Raw genomic sequence first — 20949 nt, 5'->3', positions numbered from 1 at the left:
TTATGCCACAACTGTCTGTCTGTAATGTATATGGTCTGATCTTCTTTATGTTTTCTAATACTTGTTAACTGGTGACTTTGTGATATGGAGCCAAGTAGTTTCTGTAGGGTACTCATGCTCTCCCCTATATATATATATATATATATATATATATATATATATATATATATATATATATATATATATATATATATATATATATATTCTATGTTTATATGTTCAATAAACCAACCAAACCAAACTATATATATAAATAAATGGGCCAATGTTTTACCACTTAATTCAGGCTATAATAAATACTTTTGTCCAAGACCATGGAATAAACAAACTCCAGTGACTCTATGGAAAGGGCGATTCATGCATCATCTATGAATACAACTGAGGTTTCACTTTTAAAAAATGGCAATGAGCATCACATGACTGCTTCTCTCCTCATTTCTAAGGAAGTCACATATTTTAATCTCAGTTATTCCTGTCTGAACAAACATTTCCAGAATAATCACACAAAAAACGGTAAGCAATGTCATTCAGACAGGCCAAATATTAGCATGGGTAGTGCATTTCTATTTCAGGAAAAAGTCTCACAACACATGGAAAATCTGCATACTTATGTTAATGGCAACAAAAATGACAACACATTAAAAAGCATTAGAAAACAAAAGTCATTTCTAAACTCAGATACTGAGTATTAAAATTGAGAGGTCAGTATTTCCCCATTACTTTATATATAGAATTATTGTATTTATAAATATTTTAAATCTGATAGAAAATAATTAACTAGGAACCATTTTTATTCACACAGACAATAGTGCACGTAATAAAGAAAGACATTATGTGCATGCCAAGGTGTTTTTTTTTTGTGAGAACAGGGTTTGTGGTCTTTATGCAGATTATATTATTTCTAATTTTCTGACAAAACGCGTGACTGCCGTGTAGCCACCCAAAAAAAACACAAACCACCATTCATTAACACTAACATGCAGTTTCAGTTGGGACACAGCCTCATCTGCCTTCTATTTCAGCTAACTAATCATTCATGACAAATGAATAAACATTTGAAATTCCAAACTTGATTCTTTGGGCCAATTTGTAACTAACGTGTGAATGGAACTAAGGCTTTGATGGAACTGATGTATGATGAACTGCAGCAATCTTTTTGGGTCAAAGGCGAATCAAATACTATAAAACATAAAACAGATTCATTGTTTGATTCGGGATTTCATAACGAAGAAAAAAAAAGGGAGGACTAATGCAGTAATGTCAATAACGTGGGTTGTGGTAAGACTTAAGCCACAATATTGAATTGTGAATTAAATTGACTTTAAGGCGGGCTCTGACTTGGGCATAGAGTTGGACAGCCTGAAATTGGTGTCAGAAAGGAGAATCCACAGCACAGCACCCTCTCCCGGCAGAGCAGCCGCTTTATAGACACTGCCCTGCACCACCAAAAGATTGAGGAAATCCTTCCTCCTCATGTTTTTGAATTCCACCCGGGGAGAGAAACGTTGTTTTTTTTCACATTTCCTCAAAATCTTGTGAACAGATCACTGAATCAGACTGCACCATAATTTTTGACTTTGACTTAGTTTCTGTGTATGTAAAAAATATAAAGAAAAAAAACTTGTTTAGATTTTATGTTTTATATTTGTAATATCTAATTTTAGCCTGCTTATTAACTAAAATTTAACATTTGATAATTAATTTGAAATATAGCTTTAAAAATCATTAGTAATTTACAATGCATGCTATGCCTTGTGTTTTTATGTTGTTTCAATTGCGGAACAGCGTGCAGTGGTGCCTTGGAATATAAGTGACCCTGCTTAGAAGTAGGGCTGGGCGATGTGAACGGTATATTCAATATAAGGTATCAATTTTGCTGAATGTAGAGATTTTGTCTCTACCGTTTTACCGCGGTAGCGCATGTTGATGACGTCATCGTACAGTGCATGTTGATGACGTCATTATACGGCCCATGTTGATGACATCATCATATCTGCGTCCCGACCTTGTGCACGGCTCGCGCTCAGCGTAACAATGGGCCATTTTGGGCCACATCGCCACTTTCAGTTTTTGTTGACTATGCCATAGGGACAAAAGCGCTAGTGTTTTGCCTGAAAGAAGACCGCATTCCCATGAGGTTGTTTTCCTTTTTTTTTTTTTGGCTCCTCAGACCAAACATTTCGTTTCTTTGGTTGTTTTGCAGCTTTTGCCATGACAGCAGTAATCGCACATAAACATTCAAACCGACTTACGTCTTTGTAACAAATGGGGAAAGGGGGAAGTGCCATATGCCATAAAGCGATAAGCACGTTTGTAATTTTTGATGTGGCAGAGTTCCTGACACCCTCCTCAAAGTTGCTTAGTGCCAGTAAAAATGATAGGTACCAAAGGTACCATTCGAATAGTTGTAAGTCGACGTTTCATCAGTAGAATTATAAAAATATGTAATGAAGGTTGACAAGTTCCTTAGTGTTGCTTTAATGCTCACTAGCCATAAACACGCTAACAAATAGCGCCTTACAAACAATATTCTTTATCCTCAGCAAATAACAACTAATGTTACTGACCTACTGAGGATTATATCCGTGAATATGCATTACACTGCCCCCAGGTGGCCAATACATGCACTCCAGAATGAGCAGCAATGAAATGAAGCAATAAATGGGGCAAAAACTGTTTATTTTCTTTACATTCTATTTAATTATGTAATTACTGAACGTTTTTATAAAGTACAATATTCTAGAGTGCATTTTTTTCGGGAAGGGGGGGGGGGTGCATTCAACTAAGTGTTTTGAGTTACAAGTGTTGTTATTGGACAAATTAAACTCATATTTCAAGGCACCACTGCATTTCCTTTGTGGATGAATAAAGTATCTATCAATCTGGTCACAGGCGGGTGATTAATCTGCATTCAGGGGATCATTAAGACAAACTCTAAAATGTAGTCAGTTTGATACTGTTTTTGAACACTTCTCTCCAGAAAAAAAAATTAAAATAAATAATAATCGTGACAACACCATACACAACACACAATCAATACCACCCAGAAAAGCATGTTTGATTTCACTTTTCTCTCATGTCTTGGATGAATATCACTTAAATGCCAAGCAACATTATTTTTGCATGTTATTTAGAAAATGTCTTGTACATATTCACAGCTGTTGGACTGAATGGCAAAGAAACGCGTTAAATCTAAAATTGCTGGTTTAGTTGTCTAAAACATGAATGCTATGAGTTCTTTAAAGTTTTGGTTAATTTTATCAGTTGATGGATTCAGACTCAAAGGGTAAAAAAAAATCTTGCAGCTTGTTGCCTTTGAGCACTAACACACATATTCACACATACAGCCATTCAATATCTTTTATACATACGGATATCTGTAGTGAGAAGGAAGAGTGGACAAATCTTCTGAATACACGAAATGTTCATATATTTATCTTGACGGAATAGTTTAGTGAATGGGCGTTCTTTGAGGAGAACGTCATAGCAGATTTCTGTCCAGTAAAAGACCACACATACAAATATGAGGACATGATCTCACACTGATTGAGATGTTTAAAAGGTTTTTATATACTCGTTTTTGGTGGCATGAAATGGCGGCGATCCATCTCAGACTACACAGTAGTTTCATTCTTCCAGGGTCCAGTGCGTATATTCCCTGTACTGTCCGAGCTGTAAAGGAGCCCCTCGTGCAAGCCCCCCTTTAGAATCCCATTCTGATTGGGTGGATTCTGCGGGTGAGATTGTCTGCGCGGGGCGTGCATTTCCAAATGGTGATGCGTGATTGGTTCCTCTTCCGCCACTTTGCTGCAACCGCACAGGAACACGCCTGCGTCGGCTGCCTCTGCCGGGCACAGGGAAGGGAAAATGTCCGCCTTGGCGCAGCACACGTGCCGATGGCAGGGATTGTGACACGCCAGGGCCTCGTGTGCAGTCGCTGCTGCCGCGTGGCACGTATGATGCCCCTCGTGGGGGCCCTCGTGGACCTGATGTGAACAAGTGTGGATGTGACGCTCGTGGGTGCTGTGCGGGCTGTCAGTGTGTGAGCTATGAACGCTGCCTCCATCAACATTGGAGGGGATATGGTAGGCGTATTCCCTCTCGCTGCCAGCACCACAAACGCCAGTGGCCGACCGCCGGCTGAAATGGCGGCCTTTAGTCCTGCTGCTGCTGCTCTTCAAACAGGGGTGCAACTGGATTCCCGGCCGGTAACTCTCAGGATCGGCGTGGAGCAGCACGTGTGTAGCAGTAGGCTCCTCCTCCATTAGCTGCTGGCTGTGCAATGCAGCGCAACATGGAGTCACAGGTGTCAGACATGTCACATGATTTTGTGATGATGGAAGGGCAGCGTGTTTACAGTGACCTACGCTGCCATGACTGCAGCTTATCACGGCTTTACACGGGGAATCGTGGTGGCAGTGACTGTGACCATGGCCGTGCAAAGGCGTATCTCCATTTACGTTGACTTTTGGTGGCGCTTGGCCCGTCCCGTGCGCACCGGGGCAGCTGTCGGCTCGCCCTCCAGGACAGCAAGAACACCAGCAATGCCAGACGTCGTCCCGTTTGGCACAGTGATGGATGAGGATGAAGAGGCCGAGCGTGACGGAGAAGGCACCGTACAGGCAGCTGAAGATCATGTCCAGGAAATAACCCTGCGACACAGCCAGCGCCCCAAAAGTCCACGTGGCCAGGAACAGGAAAAGCGTGAAGGCCGCTGCGCGTAATTGGGCCTTGAAGGAGTGCTCATTGGCCAGCAGGGCGGGATTAACCGGGACACCCGGGCAACCGGCGGGACAGTGGCTCCCTGTCGGTTGGGCGGGCAGGGCGCCAGGCTCGGCCACCTGCTGGCAATGAGTCGGCACGTCGACGGAGGCCAACCTTTGTTGATCTTCTGTCAGCCGCTTAAGCTCGTACTTCTTCTCAGGGTGGCGTCGCAGTTGAATGAAGGTGCAGAGGAAGTAGATGCATGTCACCAGGACGATGAGGGCCACTGGGCCGAAGAAAGCGCCCAGACTTGGCTCCCAGGCCATCCAGCAGCTGCAGCAATCATGAAAGCAAAATCAGACAATAAAGCAAACAGCTGGTGGTCAAAATCTGATTGTCTTCATTCAAACTTCTACCTAACTTATTAAAATACAGGAGACATTTATACTGACATGCAACATGCCCTGCTCGATGATCAGTACAATCACAGTAATATGCAATATGTGCTGTATGTATTTAATTTATAATTCAAATTAAAATGGTTGATTATTATAGCATTTACTAGACTTTTCGGGCGATAACCGATCAACGAGTTTGAAAAAAACAATAACCGATCTTCTATTCGATTGGACGATGGAGAAATACAGGGTGACACAAAAAAAAACAAGAACTTTTTAACAATCCAATAAAACCAAGAGTGATGGAAGAATAATATTTTATTCATAGTAATTGAAACCTTAAAATATGCCATTTACAATTAAACAATGACGGAATCCCAGCTATTCCAGCTGAGATGTTGCAGCAGTCAATGAGGAATCTCAACAGCAGATTTCAATGGATTCGCACAGGAGGATGTCATCTCCAGGACGTAATAAAAAACAAAAAACTAATCCAACATTGTTTCTTAAATGGCATGAATAAAATATTTTCTTCCATCACTCTTGGTTTTATTGGAATGTTGAAAAGTTCCCATTTTTTGTGTCACCCTGTACAGTGTTCCCTCGCTACAATGCGGTTCACTTATCGCAGTCTCGCTGTTTCGCTGATTTTTGTGTGCAATTTTGCTATTTTAATTTTTTTACAGTAAGTTTGAACATTGAAAATGTTTAAACAAGAGAGAAATGTGAGAATATGTAAATGCCTTGACGAGAAAAGTGTCTAAACTTTGTGGTGAGGGGTTTTACATTAAAACATTTATAATAAATATAAAACATAAAGCTAGCTACTTCGCGGATTTCATTTATTACGGGTACTTTTTAGAACTTAACCCCAGCGGAAAACGAGGGAACACTGTACATCTACTTACAAATCTTTTTATATGTATTATTATTGTTTGCACTGGCAAAGGCTGAAATGCATAAGCAATTTTTTTAATCAACTGGTCATGTTAAACTAAAAGCCTTTTATTCTCATCGACTTTGAGTGCCTCATTTTCCTGTTTTTTGAAGTGCTTTGCTGATTCCTCCACTGAAGAGCACCAATGAGACATTTTTTAAAAACAATCCAACACATCCTAGTTGTGCTCCTGCATGCTCTGATTACTTGAACTTTTATATTTACTCTACAGTCGGATAGGGACTGGCACGGCCCACAAATAGAAAAACAACCTATGTATAATTGACACCAATTGAAATGCATTGGAAAACAATGAATAAACACCCAAATAAAAAAAAAAATGCTGATAAACATTAAATATAAAATGTAATATCTTATTTCATGGACCTGATCAATTAAGTCATTAATTGATTACAGCCGATCACCGATTTATTGTCCGAAATATCGTCCAATCCAGATCCACCCAATTTGATCGGTATTAAGTCTAGTATACTACTTACTATGCACCGATCTGATCATATTTACATTTATAAACTATTCAACCCCAAAGTTTTCATTCAACTCCAAATTCTGATATGTGAACTTACTATGGTGCTTGCTCCCCGCTGCCATAGTTGTCAAGGTTGACAGCTGCGGTGACCCCACAGATGATGAGGGGCACTCCATCACTAACTAAATAAAATCTGTAAGAGATGATAAAAAAGTGCTTTGTATTATTATTATTATATCATTTGAATGAATACAATCATGAAAATGTTGGACTTATAACCATTAATCAAAGTTAACACAGAGAAACAAATTTGCTGTGATTATATGCAAACTTCAAAATTATACAGTATATATATATATATATATATATATATATATATATATATATATATATATATATAGTTTATCCTTTTGGGGTCACCGTGAACTGGAGCCTGTCAGAGCTGGGGAGAAAAAAGCCTGTCAACTCAGTTTAACACAGTTACTAAGTATAATAGCATTAATATAATTATTATTCATTATATATATGTATTATTCATACAAAACTTAACAAAAAAAAGTAGCTTACTAAAATGACTAAAAGAGTGTACAGAGCAAGAACAAGACTTTCAAAACCATGATTTTAAAAAGACTTAATCAGTCCTTAATCATAGGTATGGGTAAAGAGCATGGTTTAAAACCTGGATTTAAAGGCATTTAGACTTAATTGGTATGTTTTGAATCATAATTCTTTCAGATTATTCACTCTGATAAGATAAGAAGCAAATTGGGTGACTGTATTATACAGCATAGAGAGAATTTTTTTTTTTCATGGGTGATTTTGTGGGAGGCTTATTATTAGTGTGTGTTTGTTATATTTTAGGGTAAATGCTGGCTGAAAATTTTAAAATACGCTTTGAATAGAACCAGGAGGACATGCAGTTGTGCCATAGTAACAAGTGATGGGGAAAATAAAGCTTCATGAACCACTTGCAATATGTTTTACTCCTCTAGATGGTGTTCTTGGTTTAAATATAAAGGCTAGCTTATATTTATTAAATTTCCACTGCGTTTTTTAACAAAGAGTGCCATCTGGAGGAGTCATAAAATATTACAAATGATTAATGAAGCTTAATTTGTCCACCACTTTGTCTGTACATAGAACTTGTAACTGTAAAAACAAAAAAACGAAAAAGAGAGTACAAAATGTTTCATTTTTTTACTCGATTGCTCTACAGAAGTTGGACCAAAAATGCAACATGCACTTGAACATGCCCGACAGGGGACACAGGATTGTAATTAGTTGAGAGGTTTTTTTTAGACTCTGTTTTGACTCCTGTTAGAATTTTTTGAGTGGAAAAATCAGTGCGCATCCTAAAATGTCAAAATTTGGCTTGAAGGTTGTGTTTGCGGCTGCAAGGAGGGGATCTAACAGGTGGATGAGATCTTACCTGGATGCAATATTGTTCATTTCTAATTATTATTGTTTTTTAAATGCACTCATTGGTGTTGCACTAGGAGTAATTCAACTCCCACTGTGATGTATACATTGTGTTGCACATCATAGAACCATATCAAGACAAACTAGTTACTTTTTTGTGTGCGTTTTTTTAATTGTATTTTTTTTTGCGAACTTGTGTCTCTATTTGGACTGGAATATTTCCTATGACTATGAAGTCCAAGCACTTACAGATTGAGATACATTTAATAATGCTATGCATGGTGTTAGGTAGAAGCAAACCAACGTAGTATTTTACTATTGTTTTATGGAAATAAGAAAAGCAGCACTTTATTTTGATTTACTTTCATTGCTAATCTTTCGATTCACCACTTCCCGTTAGCATTACACCTTTCCGTGAAATTAATGTTACACTTCCTCAGGGTGAAATTGAGGCCATGAATGCGAAGATGCGTTTCTATCTGTTACCTTCAGGCAAAGTTCTCTACACAATATGCTAGCACGTGTTTAGTTATCTGTCATCTGCAGCCTGATAAGGAAAGATTTTAATTGTAAAACCCGAGTGCCATTGGTGCTTGTATCACAGCAACTAAATATCGAGGGCTAAAAATTGTGTGTAGAAACAAAAGCTAATCCCCCAGCAGCTCCCTCTCCACTGTGTCCTTGCGCTTTCCCTTTGCCCCGTCGTCCACTTTCCTACGTAACACTATGCTATTTCCTCTCCCATCCTGTTCAATCTCCACCTTTGTCACTGGTGTAACCTTTACAGCACTCCATCTTCCTCCATTCTCCTCCCTTTCACAATATGTCCCTCGTCACACAGCAGGTGTCGCGAAAATTCAATTATAATCAAGGTGCTTGTCTGGGTCGTTGGTACTTTGATTTGGGGAGGCTTGGGGGTCGGGTGATTCTGAGGAGGGAAATAGGGAATGTGGTTGGAGATGGTAGTGGCTGGCATTACCAGCCTGTCACTGCTTCTGAGTAGAACAGTTCCCTTAGGAGCTTCCATCCCCCACCAACAGAAAGCCATTTACCCTCCTGTCAGCGAGATACGTGTAAATGAGAATAAGCGGTAAAATGTTAAAGCGCCTGACTTCTTTAACCTCAAGCTCTCTGCAGCACATGTCTTCCATATGTTAATGTTGTTTTAATATGTACAAAATGGTGGCACACGCAAATGAAAAACAACAACAACAAAACCTTTCAACACAAGAGAAAGGTCAGTGATATTTGAGTGAGACAACAATAATCTAATCTGAGTCAAACATGTCCTAAAACATGACAAATATTGAAAAACAATAGCAATGCTATTATTATTATTAATTTTTTTATTTAAAAAAAAAAGAAAAAAAAAGCAATGCTATTAATAATGACAATAATAATTTTCAACAAATACAAATGACCTGAAAATTTGGCGAGGTATTAAACAACATAAGGTGGAGCAGATTTCTGACAAAATTGGCTACAATTGTTTTCTTGATATACCATCAGATGCCGTCAAGATTGGAGGGACAGGGAGGTAGATCAGCAGAAATAGGTTTGATAATGGGCATTGGGGAGCCAGTGATTGGAGAATGGGGGTGGTAGGAGGAGAAATTGATTTGTCTCCCGCCGCTAAGTCTCATTGCATGAGCATGTCTGACAGGGACCATTACAGTCAATCACCACGGATCAACATGGATGCAGTGCTGCATGATCCAATCGCTTGCCCCTGGACGAATGATCTCATTCACAAGCAGTGCATGATGGTCGCGACTGCAGAAAGTTACACATTTATATGCCAAATCATGAAGGTATCGGCGGATTTGCTTTGTTAGAAGAAGGCTGTTTAGAGGTAGTGAATGTCCTCCTGTCTTTTTGTGGCCCTTCATAGGATCCATGCTCATGTGAGAACAGCCTTTACTGGTGCACAGAGCATGTGCAACATTCAAAAAGACCATGAAGACGACAGAATCATTTGTGCCCAAAGATGAAGTCCGGTATCTGCTGTGTAGAAGTATAAAAACTACAAGATATTGAGTTACAGTCATGCCACTCAAAATATGCCAAAATAATGGACCACATATCAATCAAAATTGTTCCTAAATATGTTGGTAATGCAACACACAGATAGGCTAACTATTGCAGCTCGGTCTGGAAAAAAAAAGTCGGATAAGTCTACGTTAACAATAGGTCGACTTATATTTTCTGCTTCGAAGATCCGCCGGAAACATGTTTGCCCTGCCGTCTATGTTTCTATACGGACGCACACGCTGGATAGGACGTTATTGAGCTCATTGTAGCTAAGATGCAGTTCGACTCTACTTTGTCTGGAAGTGACTTTTAAGACACTATTAGAAGTGTAATGTAGCTATAATGATGTATGTGTGTACAAAAGGGCGGTTAGTGTTTGTTTACTTTATATGGTAATCGCTAGCGCACTAATGCTAATCACGATTGCTAACCGTTTAGCGTAGGCTAATTTTGTTGGAGTTCAATAATTCATATGTACAAAAGATAATGAGAAGTTATAGCCACACAATTCAACTCACGTTCAAACTTAGTGGATTTACAAAAAATAAAATAAATAAATACATGAATAAAGTTTTTTTTATTAATTAGGGGGTCGGGGGGTATTCGATGGAGTAATCGATAGGATAACTGATTTTAAAAATAATCGATAGTGACAGCCCTACTTGCAGCTTTATCTTTTTGTATAATGTAACCAGAGGTGGCCATTCCGTTAGTAGTCGGCAGATGGACTTATGCTGCATTTGAGGAAAGAGGGAAGTCGGACTTTTCTGACTTCAAAACAGGAAATGTGTACGGGAACGCCCCCACGGAAATCCCACTTGCGAAGTCGAAAAAAAAAAAGTTGCCCGACTTCACCGACCGACTGTCACTCTGCAATGGCAACCACTATGGAAGCACATACCGTGAATGGTAAAACACACTTTACTTGAGTACAAAACTAGATATCTTTTTGCATTCATAAATATTCAACATAACTTCACATAACACAACATACGTGACAGTATACACACACATGCACCAACACCAGGCAGTCAAGGTTCAAGAGAACCACACAGAAATCGATGTACCTCAACAGTGGCTGTTTAGGCGGCCTCGGCGGGTCGCCATCTTGGCTCTGCAGAGGCTTCTTAGTCACCTGCTTATAAATGTTCCTGGCTGTCACCCCAAGCCACAGCATGGTCGCTAAAGACGAGTAGTGCAGCACAAACCCGACCTGAAATGGTAAAAGATGGAAAATTGCTGCAATTACTGTCTTGACTTGTCTGAACATTTGCTTGTACATGCTGTACATTTGTCAGGAATAAAAGTTAGTGACTTTAACACATGAAATTCAAAGTAGAAAAGTGAAGGAGGAGCAGCTCTCATAAATATCAATGTCATGCCAAGAGTGTCTCTTTGAATGCTTTCCTTCCAGACCTTAACGTTCTGTGTCCTTCACTAAAGAGACTATCGAGCACAACAGAGTAAAAGGTTGAATAAGTGCAAGGTTGTTGATAGCATTTTGGTGCAGTTTTACATTTGGATACTGAGCAGCTCCTTATCAGTTACGCTAGAGGACATCAAGGGTGCAGCCAGAATAACAAATTAGAATATAAAATGATAGTCACGCTGGCAACTATCTTGTGAAAAGGATGCACTGTTTATGCATACCTGCACTCTCATTCTCGTTTGAATATTCATAAATCACATTTGAATGGGAGAATTGATCCAACTTTGTCAAAAGGCTTTGACAGTTCATCACAATCAATTTTAAAGTGGAGAGGGGGACTGAGCATGACAGGAAAATATTAAAAAGCCAAAGCCTTTCTTACCCGATCAGATTGCTCTGTAGCAACCTGAGATGATCAATCACATGCTTTCTTATAGGCCCTGGCAGGGACCAAAGCCAGTTTACATGAGTCCTGGCCCTAATTGGATGTGTCCTTGAGCAGAAGACGGCCAGTGTGTCAATCAGTGTGTTGGAGTATGCGCACTTCTAAGCATCATTAGTGGCAAGAAAAGAGAAATATGTGGGCTTGTGGGTATTTTTAGAGCAGTCCAAATATTGAAGGTAACATGAATATAATTTTCTGGTTTCTACCTTCTTACGTACGTTGGCCATCTGGCAGTGCATTTGCAAGATCATCAAACAAAATCCGGACTTCAGTTGGGTTGAAGTTTTGAAAGTTTATTTTCACTGATTTAATGGAAGCTAAGGGCCCATGTTATTATTATTATTACTACAGCTTAAGCCACTGAGACTGGAAGTAGATTTATATTTAACAATCCTATTATGCGGTGCGCAACAAATGAGTACAGCCTAGGGCTGAACAATTGATTGGATTCAAATCGACATTGCAATGTAGTAAAAAAGAAAAAAAGACAAACAACAACAAAAATGGTTTCTTTTGGTCGGTGGTCTTTATCATAATAATGAGAGACCAGCAAACTAGTGTGATTTATAGTACAATACACACTGTAGCTTTAATGAAAGACAGAAAATTATCTCTCGTCTGCCAAACGCTGCGATTTTACTATTGAGAAGTTGAAACCAATCTTAGCAGGAAACCTTGAACAAATATTAAATATTGAAGGCAATGACTGCCTCACTGAGCAGCACATTGATCACAAAGTCAACAAAGGATGAGCTTGAAACAGCCAACTGGAATCTAATTAATGTTTTTTTCCACTAAAGAGCACCAGACTGGCAAATGTAGTCTCCCTACTCACACTGTTAGAGGTTTTTAATGACTTGTTTACTGACCTTTTTGACCGCTTTTCCTATTGTAGACCTCAGTTCTTGCAGCGATGCAAAGTTTTTATTTTTGTAATCTTTCAGGTAAATTTTGCATTTCAGCTGAGGTGACATGCAGAAAAGCAAAAATCTATATAGTAGAGCAACTCCTCTCACTTATATATAACTGTTTAAAGCCCATTTAGGAAATATTGACTTGTTGGTACAGAACAACAACATATTTAATTGAATAACTGAATGAATCAATGCACAAGATTGTGTATTCTGTTGAATTTGGGTAATAAAAAAACAATTCTGGTTGGTTGACTTATTGGTGAGTTTGTTAGCAAGATTATGCAACACTGTTGAAAAATATTTATAAACAATGACACATATTGATTAATACATTTTCTCTTTACAGTATTTGAGATACTCTGGCTTGAATAAAATAGTCCACTTTGGAATAAAAAAATATTACCATCTAGCCATTTGGAACATTTTAAATGATCTATGAATGTGGTAGCATAGGAACAACCACATGCTTCCAGTGCTATGCTAGGGTTAAAACCTCCACATACATACATACTACATACATACAACAGCAAAATTATTTCAGGACATTTATATCGGTGAAATCTTCCCCATGTGTGTGTTATATCATTTAGGCAGCTGATCCTCCAAATGATTTGATATTGATTCCGCCCGGGAAAAAAAACTAAACAAAAACAAAAGACAGATAGAAAGATAACAATTCTGAATTAATCACAATCAACCAACATTTCTGAACAATCACGCAATATTAACAAACAAACAAACAAACAAAAAACAGCTGTCAGGGCAAAAAAAAAAAAAGTAATCCTGTCCTTTCAGTTCTGGAATCAAAATAAATGTCAACATTTGCCAGAAAAGTTCCAGGACTGGCGTCACAAAAGATATATTTCAAACCCAAACTACGAAGTCCTTAAGTGTGGGCCATACTCTCATCCAGCACTTCTACAAAGAGATCCTGTGGTATTTGCTTTATCAGTAGAAGAGAATTAATGGCTGCTTCACCATGACAACACAAATGCTCACAACAGTTACTACCTGAGAAGAACATCGCAGTGCTGCAGCAACCTCACCATTCACCCGACCTGACTCTGTGTGAATTTCTTTGTTGTTGTCCTCTTTCCCACGTTCAAGGAAGTCATCAGTTTTGAAAACGTGGACGACGACAAGATGGCCATGAAGACTAAGCTGCAGAAGATCTCAGAAGAATCGCTCCAGGAGTGCAAGAGAGCGTGGCAGAGAATGCTGGGAAAGTGCATTCGACTCCAGGGGATTGACTTCAAAGAGTAGTTGGGATTTGAAATATGTCTTGTGTGACAGCAGTCTTGGAACTTTTAATGACACACCATTTATAACATCACTGACAACCTGATCAGAGTAGTTGCAATGTTAGTATGTCTTAATGCCAGAATTTGGAATCCATCTAAACTTTGTTCTCAGGCTATAATCAATGTACAGTATTTGTTTTGCAATGTTTTTGATGACAACTAACCAGTACGCTGGGATTGTCTTACATTTGGAGAGCATCCTTCCCAAATCACTTCAGATTTCGGAATAAATCTTGTTTTCTTCACTAGTCCCGTCTGATTTCATGGCAGCATTTTAATGATGTGAACCTCTTAATAGAAACTTTAACCAGTCAAATGTAGGTCATATTCATAGAAAAGTTAGCAGATTTTTAATGGCTTATTTAACTTGAACTTGAAAACTTAATTTAACAAGGAAACGAGAAGTGAAATGGTGCTTCAGTGCTTAGTAGGCTACAAGAAAACAGAAAACTCATAGCATGAGACAACTCAATGTCAACGTGATTCCTGTTCGAATAATAGAGTCAGGCAATGCCATAGTGGTAAGAAGTTGATGAAAGAAAAATGGATCGTGCAGTTACATGGCAGAGAGACCACATTTTGCCAAACACAACTGTATTTGTCTCAAGCTTTCAGTATGAAGGTTAGGACTCAAATCAACTGAACTCTCGAATCTGTGGAAGAACTCTTGCTGATTCGTTTTCATTTAATAGGATTCACTCCAGAAAAAAATGGTGTTCATATTTAACAATTATCTAAGCTTAGTTCTTCATTATGAAGTTGGGTCCCAAACCCCGTGGGCTGATCACCTGTCAGTCATGGGGTCGACACACTTGCATTGCAGGTGTTAAAAGAGACACTAATATTTTGCAATATGCTTTTTTTCTTCCTTTCCTGAAATTGCTTGATTCAAGGGGGCAGTGCTGTTTCATGTAAATTAGCCATTTCTTTTCTTTTCCTGTCTACTGTGGACCCAGTGCTGAGTACTGCTTTGGTTATCGTGATGACGAGAAGAACAGCTAATGAGAACTACAAAGTAGATGTGGTCCTCCATAAAGACAGCCCATATTGTATTTCACTAATGGAGGCAGCACGATGACACAAAGCCAGCAAATTACACTTGTCATTTAAAATGCGGGCAAACGCAGCGGACATATCGCCAAACACAAATAACCCTCAGGCCTTCTTCTATGACAGTGAAAACATCACCAAATGGCTACAATCAAGTATGAGTCACTTAACAGACACGAGCACAACAATAATCAGTGCATCAAACAAAACTCAATGTCGTAATGTTTTACCTTTTGGCTTTGATATAGTGTTTTCCAAGTGCAGTTCAGTGGTGAGTCACATGACTTTGACTAGACTTACTTTACTTGAAATCTAGTGTTTAATATATATATATATATATATATATATATATATATATATATATATATATATATATATATATATATATATATATATATATATATATATATATATATATATATATATATATATATATATATATATATATATATTAATATATCATGTGTGCCACCAAGCTGGCGAGATCAACGTTGATCTGACTGACTAAGGTAAGCTAGCTAGGTTAGCTTGACAGTTTAGCTCATCAACAGCTGGTCAAAGATGAACTTCAAGTCAATTATGCCTTTACTTGAGAAGACAAAGTGGTACACATTATAGAGACTGATATCTGGCAACTATGGCATTAAAAATGGAGATAGTAATTTTAGCATAGGCGTAGAGGGGCTTTTCTAACACAAGTAAATGGACTGAACTTCATAAAGCAACAACCTACAAAAGGGAACAAAGAATGGAAACATATTTCAATATTTGCTGTATCATTACAGTAGGTGCTAGTAAGTGTTAGCTTTCAACACTAATGCAAACGTTCACAAAAAAATGTATTCTTCTAAATAGTAATATTAATAATACATTTTATACATTTATTTCCTATACTTAAGTTGTTGTCTTTAATTTTTGGAGACACAAATGCACTTTTTGTGTGTTAATTTTTTATTTTTTAGCTATAAATGTTTTTGTTATGATCAGTCAAATAAAATTTTCTCACTCCTTTGTAAGTTGTGACTAAGCAAGATTGTATGACGTGACTTGCTTGAAATTAGGTGGCACCTTTTTTCTACAGCAACTTACTTAATAGTAAGGGACTTACTCTAAACTTGAAGGTTATGACTTGAGACTTGCAAATATGTGACTTATTCCCACAGCTATTGCAGTCTGACCTTTCTTGCCGTCTGTGTCGCAATTTTGCTAAATTCTGAATGGCAGACACAGTTTCATAAATAAAAAACAAATTAACAGACAATAACTTAATGGGTGGGCAGATATTTCAGAGACCTACCAATTTGCAAAAGAGCAATTTAAAAAGTTAAATGTCCTGTTTTTATTGTATTTTCTATTATTACATTTTCGAACCTATGTGGAATCAAGATTAGTGTACATTTAGATCTACTGCAAATTTGAAATCACTATGCTATCACTCACTGAACACCTGCAGCAGACACACCAAAAAGCAACATCATATACAAGCTGGTAAAAATATGGAGTTCACAACAATGTCCAGTAACAACACTATAGAAACAGCAAATGCTATTTAATTTGCCCAGGCCTGTCTCTTCCCCAAATATGTTCAAAATCAAGTAACCTCAGCGTTATTCCACAGCCTGCCACAAGCCAACATTTCTCTCTTCTCGTGGTTTATGCCCCTCCAAGCGCTTGCTGTCGTTTTGATTTACTAAGGTGTTGTTTGGCTAGACTTGTGTATAAGATCGATCGCCTTATGTTGATGACATCCAGCTTGCAATGAGAGGGTATATCCATATGATCTCGTAAATCTGTATCTCCGCTTACACTGGAGTTACATTGGCAGAGATATATACTGTGTGCACAATTATTAGTGCACAATTATTAATCATCATTTTCATACACCAAGATGTATACACTTGAATGCATATCAATTGATGTGTATTTGTGTAATGAGACATGCTGTTCTAAGGAGATCAAACACCCTATATAACAAGCAGTGCGTAATTATTAGGCACCTTCTTTTCCTCAGGCAATGTGGGGGGTATAAAAAAAAAGAGATTCAACTCACTTGGAAAAGTAAAAAATGGTCCGAGGTCTTTCAGAGGTATGCAGCACTCTTGAAACAAAAGTGTGGTTGCAAATAGACAACAAGGTTGCAAGAAACATGTTGAGAATAGAAGACAAAAATGACTGTAACTGCCAAAGATTGGAGAACAATCAAACGCAAACTACCGGAAAACCTATTATCCTCCGTTGTTGTCTTATTCCACAAATGCAACCTGCCCAGAGTGCTGAGAAGTACAAGGTGTACAAGGTGTTCAGTGCTCGTGGTCGGTTCGTTTCCCGTAATCCAAAATTGACGATTATAACATGGGAGTGTTCAGCCAAAATACATGCAAACACAACAAAAATAGAAACCGAGGGTGCTGTGACAATGACCAGATGGTAATTATACCCGCTGGAGTTAATACTGTCGATGCCTCTGATATCACTAAGATTGATTCTCAAACTTAAATATTGATACGTTTGATACATCAGGCATTTGAGGCATTGTATAATCATGTATCATAATTAAATGCGTTGCTTATAATTGTGAACAGACAACTGAGGGAAGGCAGATGGAACTGAAAGCAGTGTTAATCAATATCATAGCGGCTCCATAGTGTGCAGTTAGTGCAGGTGTTGCCCCCCTCTGAGATGAGCTAAGAGAGGAGGATTCTCTGCCACCGTTGATGTTTCATCATCACCAAAATTCCCACCAGTGATCACTTATAAAGGCTCTGTGAACACTTTATTAATGCACTTTGACAATGACAGATTCCAGCAGGGTGGTTTCAAAACGGACGTGTCAGTTAACACCAGGTCTTAGAATGCATTTCTTTAGTACTTCACCGCTTGGGTTCAAATTAATCTGTTATTTTATTTCTTATTACACACGTTATCGAAAGGAGATGCACTTATAGTACATTACACAATGTGGGAGCAACTGAAAGCAAGGCTTTATCTACCACATTTTGTGTTTAATCTTATTATGTTAAAATGTTAACCATATCAAATGTTTATTTGTAAAGGATCCTTTTGGTTTGAGAAAAGTGTGTTTTAGTATCAAAAGATTATTTTGGTATCAAGAGGAATCCTAAAGCAAATCTCAAATTGGGAAACTATTGATCAAATAGTAAATCTGATTTTTTTGACGGCGCAAATAAAACCTATTTTCTTGACGAAGGATACTATATTATCAAATATTATCTGAATGTTCAACTTCATATAATGTATGTTGTATTATTGGATGCTATTTAGGATGTGAAATAACCCTATAGACATGCACATGGGATTGTTTACATTGATGGAGCACATGTACAGTATGTCCATCTAATAACACCACTTTTTCCATAATGTCTATTTGGCAGCTATCTTAATCCACAAAATACTAAGCGGCCAACTGTAACAGTTCTTGTTTCGCCGTTGACTGTAAATGGACCAGAACCATCATCCTGTCAAGGTACTCCAAGTGCATTAGTGTTGCTTCATTCACTCAAAGTGATGACAAGGCAGTTAGGGGTGTTAGTGGTGCTGTTTCTGTTCTCCACAGAGTAATCTGTAAAATGGTATGATACAACATGAACAAAAGTATTGGGACATTTAGCCATTACAACTAGGGGTGTCAGGCGATCAACATTTTTAATCGTAATTAATTGCATGACTTCAATAGTTAACTCACGATTAATCGCAAATTTGATATCTGTTCTAAATATACAATAAAATGTACAATCAAATATTATTTTTCAAAGTTTTCATACTATTTTTTTCAAAGTTTTCATTCGCTTAACAAAAAGGTGAAAAAAAATGTCTAAGAGAAATATGGCTGCATCTTTTAGTCATTGATACAGTAATTTTATAATAATTCATACATTTGAGTTAAAATGAAAAATATGTACTGTACTGTAAAAAAATATGATATATGATATTGATTTGTGTTGAGGTCATTTTTCTGCCACTAGATGACATACTTACATTTGTAAGACATTGGCGACAGCTCAGCACATTTTTCTTTTCATATTTAGAGCTATATTTTACATGAAGTAACTTGTGAATTTCTGCTTGACCCAAGTCTTGACCCCAGTCTCCACAAATAAATGCATTATAATTGTGACATATTTAAATGTATTACTGCTAAATTTTGACGTGGACGTGTCTGCTGTGTTGCGATTGGAATTCCCTGCAGTACAGGCTTTCCAAGTAAGGGGCGGTCATTAATTGCGCGTAAAAAAATTTTTGGTGGCGTTTAAGGAACTTGAAATTACCTTAAAATTAACACACTAATTTTGACACACCTAATTACTACAGAACCTGAATAGGATACAAGGTTTTGGAGTGGAGTGGGAATGTGTGTGATCCAGAAAGGAGGTCATACATGCATGAAAAAGTCTGGCTTACAATCTACTGTATGTTCAAGTTCATCTGATCGGTGTTTGGTGGATTTGAGGTTAATGTATAGAGACCAGTGATTCTCAAAGGCTGACACGAATAACTTCTTTCGAAACCAATAGTACTTGTTCTGGTTCTTTTGTTCAATCTAAGGCAGCTACATTAACAAATAAGGCTGCTGTGGGAGCAGTGTCGGTACCAGAATATAGCCTACTCGGGCTGACAAATCGCCTCGGGCAAGTTTAAGCAGCAGCCAACGAACATGCAGGCCAGTGAAAAATTTTGACTCCAAATATGTAAAATTTGGTTTTATTTGAAGTTGGAGAGAGAAAAGTTGCAATCCGCAGAGTGTGGTATGTGGCCAAGTGCTGAGCAATGAATGACTGAAATGAAACCATACCATCACATCTCAAACGCCATCTTGTAACAAAAAACAGTACTGATACACAACTTACCAGCAGATTTTCTTTTATAAAGCATGATGAACAGAAATAATCGAAGTCATACCCCTACACCTGAAAAAAGTTCTTTTTTTTCCAGTTGTACATTAAAATATGCTAAACTGTTGTACGTTATACAAAATATGTTTGTTTAACAGATTTTTTAATAGCAACTTTATGTATATGTTGGAATTCCGTGAAATCAAAGGACCTCTTGTTTACAGTGTAATTGTAGCAGAAAAGCTTCTCTTCATTTGTGTTATTTTTCAAAAAGTAGGCATTTAACATTTTGGAGAATTTTTACTTGTAGCTGCATACACAGCTTGGTTAAATGTTAAAAATGATTCATCATCATTAAGTACAGTCAGTTGGTTTATATGCTTTGAAAAAGTTTGAGAACAACTGTTTAAACTGCCTAATGTTACAGTGCCTTGCATTCATTACAAAAATATTGAAAACATATTTTTTTAGGAATAAAATCTCAGGTTCGTTTATGAAACCATTTACCATATTAAAAAAATAACTATAATAAATGAACTCACATTTTGGAACAATACATTTAGGAAGAAGGCTGCTACTTGCAAATATCATAAAGCAAATGAGCTAACACTGTGATTTTCTTATTGTATAAAAGTTTCGCAGTCACAGACTGCTTTCACTTCTGACACCTCAATAAACAAAAACGGATTGCACTTACTGCTTGACATATGATGGGATATTTGATTCGATTGATGCCGCCGGCAAACACAGCGAAGGTCAGAGCCGTATGGAAGCAGAAGTTGAGAAGTATATGCCATCCCTTCCGACTGATGCGGATTGCACTGCCAAAAGAAAGACCAATATATAGGAAATTAGAAAAGTCTCAAAGCAAAAAATGAGTAAATTTATCTTAGATAACACATTGCCATTGCCACAGCTTCACCAAAACCTCGTCACTATAATGTGAAGATTATTTGTAAACATGTCTCCACTCTATTTTTG

General features: G+C 37.7%; 1 protein-coding gene across 1 annotated transcript in view; it reads right to left on the bottom strand.

The window, feature by feature from the left end:
* Nucleotides 1-421: 421 nt before the first annotated feature.
* adgra1b (adhesion G protein-coupled receptor A1b) overlaps nt 422-20949 on the bottom strand; it is a 139161-nt gene continuing 118633 nt past the window's right edge. Inside the window, exons 16-19 of the mRNA XM_086093321.1 lie at nt 20666-20789; nt 11047-11192; nt 6627-6722; nt 422-5037 (exon numbers count right to left, since the gene is read on the bottom strand). Coding sequence (XP_085949447.1) covers nt 3615-5037; nt 6627-6722; nt 11047-11192; nt 20666-20789 — 1789 coding nt within the window. The 3' untranslated portion in view covers nt 422-3614. The remainder of the gene's footprint in view (nt 5038-6626; nt 6723-11046; nt 11193-20665; nt 20790-20949) is intronic.

Source organism: Leptonotus elevatus, chromosome 13 (assembly GCF_054856555.1).
Source record: "Leptonotus elevatus isolate MCC_2025b chromosome 13, RoL_Lele_1.0, whole genome shotgun sequence".
In the NCBI taxonomy this organism is placed as follows: Eukaryota; Metazoa; Chordata; class Actinopteri; order Syngnathiformes; family Syngnathidae; genus Leptonotus; species Leptonotus elevatus.
Note: the sequence above shows the minus strand (reverse complement) of the source record. Positions and strands in the feature narration are given on the sequence as shown.